This window comes from Microtus pennsylvanicus, chromosome 2, assembly GCF_037038515.1.
Source record: "Microtus pennsylvanicus isolate mMicPen1 chromosome 2, mMicPen1.hap1, whole genome shotgun sequence".
NCBI lineage: Eukaryota > Metazoa > Chordata > Mammalia > Rodentia > Cricetidae > Microtus > Microtus pennsylvanicus.
Window position 1 is genome coordinate 92385763 of NC_134580.1, and position 6579 is coordinate 92392341.

The 6579-nt window shown below is 47.6% G+C and overlaps 1 protein-coding gene across 2 annotated transcripts; it reads right to left on the bottom strand.

Moving 5' to 3' along the window:
• Positions 1-437: 437 nt before the first annotated feature.
• Positions 438-5171, bottom strand: Gjd2 (gap junction protein delta 2). 2 transcript variants are annotated; one of them, XM_075961735.1, is made up of 3 exons: positions 4733-5171; positions 3820-3973; positions 438-2761 (listed from the first exon to the last, which is right to left on the bottom strand). In XM_075961735.1, exons 2-3 carry the CDS (start codon positions 3888-3890, stop codon positions 1867-1869), a joined length of 966 nt encoding a protein of 321 aa, XP_075817850.1. In that variant the 5' UTR covers positions 3891-3973; positions 4733-5171; the 3' UTR covers positions 438-1866. The 2 variants fall into 2 exon arrangements, with proteins under 2 accessions (XP_075817850.1, XP_075817849.1); XM_075961734.1 differs by lacking the exon at positions 4733-5171 and having other exon boundaries at positions 440-2761; positions 3820-4479.
• Positions 5172-6579: the final 1408 nt, after the last annotated feature.

Below are 6579 nucleotides of genomic sequence, written 5' to 3' on the forward strand. Positions count from 1 at the left end.
GAAAGCCTTTTGATGTCTGTTTAGACACCAGGTTCTAAAAGGGCCAGAGATTGAACAGTGTACCTGCCAACTGTGACAATTCACGGCGAAGAAGAGAAAAAGAAAATCCTCTCCTAAATAGAGAGACTGTGGTCAGATCAGTATCATTGACATTTGTATCCAAGAAATATACTTACAGAGACAGAGACTGGCAGGCTAAAGTCAGAAAGGAAGTTAGGACACAACACTTAAACATGCCACCATTCACATTTAGACATTCCTAAAAAGTTGTCAGCTTCCCTTTCTCTGCTCAAGGAGGACTGGACTTCGTTATTCATCCCTCAGATGTGTTTCATCTATTGTCCACTTTCTGTACCAAATGTCCCTCCATTGTAACATTTTGAACATTTTTTTCAACAAAGAGAACTCTGATCAAAATAGAAAAATGCAGGCTCTTCCCAGTTTACAAAAAAGGCAAGAACTTTATTTTAAACAAATCCTCAGTTGTATAACATACCACATCCATATCTAAATCAAAAAACCCATAATAATAGTAGTAGTAGTAGTAATAATAATAATAATAATTCAAAGGAAACAGAGGGCTTCCATAGAAACATATTATCTGAATACTACTCTTGCCTAGTGCTTCAGCTAAATACACAGTGGGTGTGAAGGGTGGAATATGGCACTTAAATAAATAAGAGCAACAGAGGAAAATTGTCTCAGTCCAAACAACAGGTTTTTTTGAACCTTTGGTATATGTCTCAAATAAGTATTCATAAACACATATTAGCCAATAATGTTTACTTCCAGGTTTGTTAAGCCAGTGATTGTGTGTGTGTGTTTCAAAAAAAAAAAACAACTGATGATGTAAGAAGTTGGGATTGACAAGGGCTGATTAAGGTCTCTGGTGTGAGCACACAGGTAAGTTCAAACCATGGCAAAATGATGTGCAGCTGTGTAGCACAGCAAAATTAGGTAAGAAAAAATGAGTGAGATCTGTCAGTTAGAAATTCTGTGGCTTGAGTAGGTACCCTCCATTTCAACAGAAACCGCATTGTTAACACTATCCACAGTCCATAACCTAGAAGGCAGAAATATCCCAAGGCTCATAAACACATGCTCAAGAGTGAAATGACCATCTCACAGAAGTGGGGTTGATAGTCCCTCCCTCCCATCCCCCAACCCTAATAAACAGCACCAGTGCAATTTGAGTTTAAAAAACTGGAAATATTGAGACATTCCTAAGGTTTTCATAATGACTAAGGGCCAGTCATATGGGGCTCGACTGCAAACCTCTGCCCTGGCCAGTATCCAAAAAGCACCCCATGTAATTCCCTCTAGCTTGCAGATGAACTGTGTTAGGGCTAATATAAGGCCAGATCAAGGAAGCAGAAAAGCTGGCATGCTATCCTGGGTTTGAGAGAAAGGGGCATGCTGATGAGGAAGAAAGATCTTCAGGGATCGTTTTTTTTCCTGCAGCCCAGGATAAAGGGATGTGCTGAGATGGGTCACAAATTTTATATCAATGAGTATTTGACTCATGCCATTCACCAGAATACAGAGCTCAGCAGAGCTAAGTCTTACTTGGCAGCTGCGCCAGTCCACTATCGTCTGGAGCAGGAAGGGCCATTAAAGAGAAAGGCCCAAGGAAGTCCAGCTCAGTCATCTTGTCCCGCTTCCCAATAGTCTCTGTAGAACTGATCGATGGTATGACATGTGATGGCAGTTCTACCTTTCCTCTGTGCTGATGAAGACCTCTCCATATCTGCATCTTAGACCTTGACAGTGAGCATCACAGAAGTGAGGGCAGGTCTGCTCCCCTTGAGCCATCATCTGCCTTGGGGCTCCTAGCCACTCAGCAGGCCTTCGCCAAACCTGCCTTTTTCACACATAGGCAGAATCACTGGACTGAGTCCTGCCAAAATTGGGAACACTGACTCGAGGCAGGTCTTTGTTACGTATCTCATAGACTGACTTTCTCTTGGCCTGGGCCCCCCGGACAGCCAGTTTGATCTTGCGCCATCCCAGATGGTTAAGTTCAGCCAGATTGAGCACCACACAAATGCCGCTCACAGCAAACATGAACACCAGAAAGACTGTCTTCTCAGTAGGTCTAGACACATAACATTCCACCTCCTTGATGCAGGGGTATCTGTTACACTCATACAACCCTGGGACACTGAAGCCATATAGAAAGTATTGGCCCACCAGAAACCCAATCTCCAGAGCATTTCGGAATACCACTTGGATGATGTAGAAGCGGGAGATACCTTCCTGTCTTCGGAGCTTGGACCTTGCTGCTGTGCGCAGCCCTGACGGGTGTGGAGTCAACTCTTTAACCTCTAAGCAATCTGGTTCTGTCTCCTTGCTGGTGTTCTCTGTGTTCTGCAGCACCCCGTTCACAATGGCATTTTGCAACTTCTTATCTTCTCGCTTGCTCCCACCACTGCCCCCAACCCCAGTTCCTCCAGGTCCCCCTATAGACTCAGTGGGGTCTCTGTCCAGGGCTAGGAAGACAGTGGAGTACCGGCGTTCTCTCTGCTTGGCCGACTGATGCACGGAATAGGTGATGAAGCAGAGACTGGGGGTGCACACCATTATGATCTGGAAGACCCAGTAACGGATATGGGAGATGGGAAAGGCGCGGTCATAGCAGGCCTGGTTACAGCCGGGCTGCAGGGTGTTGCACACAAACATGGTCTGCTCATCATCGTACACCGTCTCCCCCACAATGGCCACAATGAGTATCCGGAAGATCACCACCACAGTCAACAGGATCCTGAGCAGAGGAAAAGGAGGGGGGAGAGAGGTTCTCATAGGCTAAGTCACTAATGGCAAGTCCCTGATCTTTACTTTTTCAATGTTTACCAGTCCTTGGACGAGGGAGCTGTCCACCCTTGAGTGGTACTGAACTGAGAGCCTGGAAAACAACTTTATCTCTTTTCTGTTTGGGGCTGGTAAGCCTGGTATACTTCATATTACAAAGATCTCTCCTCTGCAGAATTTCATACGCTTTTAACGGTTCTTTTGTAATGTGTCTATCTCAGCTTTATATGAAGACTGTATAGAGACTCTAAGTACATTTTTACTCTGGCCAATGCAAGCAAAATCTTTTACAGAGGATGTGTGTTTGAGGGTCTACACATGGGGTGAGTATGTAATCCTAGTCTCAACATATAAAAACCTAATTGCCCATAGAAACAGTTATGAACGCAAAATTCACATGTCTATATACATAAATAGATAGCTGCAGGTAGATATAAATATGAATAAATAAATATATATACATACATATGTGTATATATACACATAATATAGATATAACTACCCACCAAAAGAAGCCAGCTCTGTGTGTGTCTCTCTGGCATTAAGTTTTACCGGAGGACAGAGTCTAGCTTAATAAATATCTGTTAAAGAACGATGCATCTGCTGTGATGAGCAAATCCATCTCCCCACTTGCCCTTCTCTGTCCAAATGCAATTCTGCCTTCCTTGTAGAATCTATTTAGGGAACCAGATGGAGACTGGCCCTGACTCTGGAGAGAAGGGGTACCAGGACTGAGTCCACAAGTCCTTTTCTGATGACGGAAGCTTGAACCCCTTCCCCCTGTGGTGCTGTATAGAGAAAGTATGGGGGAGCTGGTTGGGAGTAACTGGAGGAGGGGGGCGTCACTGGGCTTTGGGTAATCCCTTAATGCAGGCAACACTAGCACTTGGACAGAGGATGGGGAGGAGGAGGCAGGGGGCCGGCTAGGGGTCTGGGGGTCCTTAGAGATAGGAGAAGGTATTCCCAAGGGCCGCCCGACGGGCCCACTGACGGCTGGCTCGGTGCCCTTACCTCCCGATCATAGTGGAGTGCTGCTGCACCGCGGCTTCCAGCAGCCTCTCCAAGATGGTCCATTCCCCCATCGCTGTGCATCCGGAGGCAGCAGACAAAGACTGGGCAGTACCGGGCACGTTCCTGGTCCTGGCCCCTCCCCGGGCCGCACCTCCTGACCGGGAGCGAATTGCCCCCCAATTAATGAAGCAAACAAAAAAATCTTTCTTAAAAAAAAAATCCAAGAGCCCCTCCCCCTTTTATTGCACTTGAAAAGGGTAAGTAGGGGGAAAGCAATCTAAGCGCGTCCGGACCAATGGGGCTCTTGGCGCGGTGCGGAGGAGCTGACCAGCACCTAGCTGCCGTCCGGGGGTCAGGTGGACTCCCGCAGTCTTCCGGCGAGGGGCGGGGCTGGGTGGCAGCGTGCAGGTGGCCGAGCTCCTGCCCGCGGGAGACCGGTCTCTGCGCCGCCTTCCCCGCGATCTTGCAGTCTGAGGGAGGGTCGGCGCACGGTCCCCGGTGCCTGTCACTGGAGCGGGCACCTGGCGCTACCGCTCTGCTGCGGCGCGCAGTGCTGGCTGCGGGGCTGGGGAATCCGTGGCCACCGCCTCTAATCCGCCCTTAAGTAGTCTCCGCCTGCGTCACGCCAGGTCGGCGGAGGGGAGCAGAGCGCGGCGTGCCGCTGTCGCCGAGCGTCGGAGCCCGAGGGGCCGCGGCCGCGCGCCGCGGGAGGGTGGGGGAGGAGGAGCCGGTGTGGAGTCCCCCGCTGCGCCGGGGCTGGGGACGTCAAGGACTGCAGCGCCCCTCGGGGCTTCTGGGGCTCCCAGGTAACCTCACCTGGCCGCCGGCCTCCCGCTAGAGGAGCAGACTCGTAAGTGAGTGAGGAGGGAACCGAGTAGGTAGGTAGCTTAGCCTGTCCCCGCCTGTCCCTCACCTTTAGCTTTGGGCCTTCCGAAGCACCACTGAGATTCCTTTTCCAGATCCTGGTGCTGGTTGGGGGAAGGGCTCTTCTTAGCCCTTACCGGGAGAGGACAGCCTCCGGCGGGAGTGCTGCAGAGGGTCCTGGCTTCGGTGAGTTGATCAGGAGTGAGGAAGATCTGCTGAGACTACCTGCTGGCTGACGCCTAACTGCAGGTGTGGAGGTGTTCTGAGCATGAAGGTCTGGGTACAAAGTATTTGCCAACCAAACAGGTGCCTAGCAGCGAGTCAGTGGGCTGGCCACGATGAGTTCCCATTTCTCCCTGCACAGATTAGGAGGCTGCGTTTTCAGTTGCACGTAACTGATGGGAGCAAGGGGTACTTTTCAGGTTAGCACGGTCCAGCCTGAATTTTAAGAACCCAGTATTCATCTAGCGAAACAGCAGCTCACAATCTCACCCGCACCGCCCCCCCCCCAACACTCCCTCCTTATTGAGCCTTTGCTTTTCTCCCTCCCTCAATGAACAGATTCTAGAATCGGTTTTTTTAAATTTACATTTTGTTGTCACTTCCCTCTACAGCGCCCACTTAATTGGTCCCAGGAAAATTGAAATAATCACGGCAGGCTGCCAATTAGCTAAGGGTCAGTTTTAGGAGACATCAAAGTTGGGGGTGTTTCACATAAATACCCAAAGCACAGTGAGTGAGGACGTGTCGTCCTTTCAAAGATCTGACTGGGAAGGGGTTGCTAGCTGGTCTTAGGAATATAATGCAGCCGTAATTACCCACAGGGAGCACACACACACATATGTGTATTATATAAGTTACACTAGGAAGTGCTTTGACTCTAGAACAATTGAGTCAGTTGGGTACCGGGTGGCCCTGAGACTGGGAGGAAAGATGCAGAGCAGAGCCTGGAGTCCCCCACGTCCCATTCTGCATGCATACTGCTTACAGACGGAACCCAAGCTTGAGCATCAGTGGTATGACTGCACCAAGGTTGTCTCTTGGGGCTGACACTCTTAGTCCAGGGAAGCCGATCTTCATGGACAGCAGTGAAGGAGTCCACCAGAGATGGAGAAATATGTAGGGTATAAAGGGAATGCTACCGTTAAGGCAGGGGCGGCTTCACCCTCCTGGCAGAAAAAATATGCACGAGAATAGAAATAGAAAGAAATTTTTTTTTCCAGTTGGCTAACAGATGGATGGTGATTCCCTCATCTCAAACATGATGCACATTCTCTTTGCTCCCTTGAGTCCCTGTATCTCATCTATGGCAGACGTTTTTGGAGTAAAGAATCAGAGAGAGAAAATGAATGAGAAAGTACCAAGGGCAATCTCATTAACAACCTTTAAATGCCCCCTAATAAGCTACATAATTCAAAGTCGTCTTCTGTGCTTAGGTCTTGCCAAACCTTTATAGATAGTGAGTATAACGCAAATTTCAATCACTAGGCTATGACGGAATTGTTAATCAGCAGTTTATTATTTTTAAATATGTTTCAATATGACACATGGAAGACACACATGTACCATTGGTAGATAAACACTCAAAACACTTCTCCGTAGAGCCTATGATATATTAATTACTTTGTTTTTAAAGCTACAAAACTTATTCTTACCATATTTTAAAAACAAGTGTTTTTATTTTATTTGTCAAAATTTTAGTTGTTTACTGCACTGCAATAGACAGAAGAAGCACAAACCCTAATTTCTGTGTGAAACTATATTAAAATAAATTAGGAAATTGAAATTATAGACAGCAAAACTTCCACGGGACAAAAATAACTGTAGAATATTCATCAATTTAAATTTCATTATTTTAAATTCCAAACTTTCTTATTTTCAGAGATCAAAAGCCTG

Coding starts and splice junctions, on each gene's coding strand:
- Gjd2 (XM_075961735.1), bottom strand. CDS start 3,890: ATGGGGGAATGGACCATCTTGGAGAGGCTGCTGGAAGCCGCGGTGCAG. Junction 2,762..3,819: donor CACTCCACTATGATCGGGAG/GTAAGGGCACCG, acceptor TCCTCTGCTCAG/GATCCTGTTGACTGTGGTGG.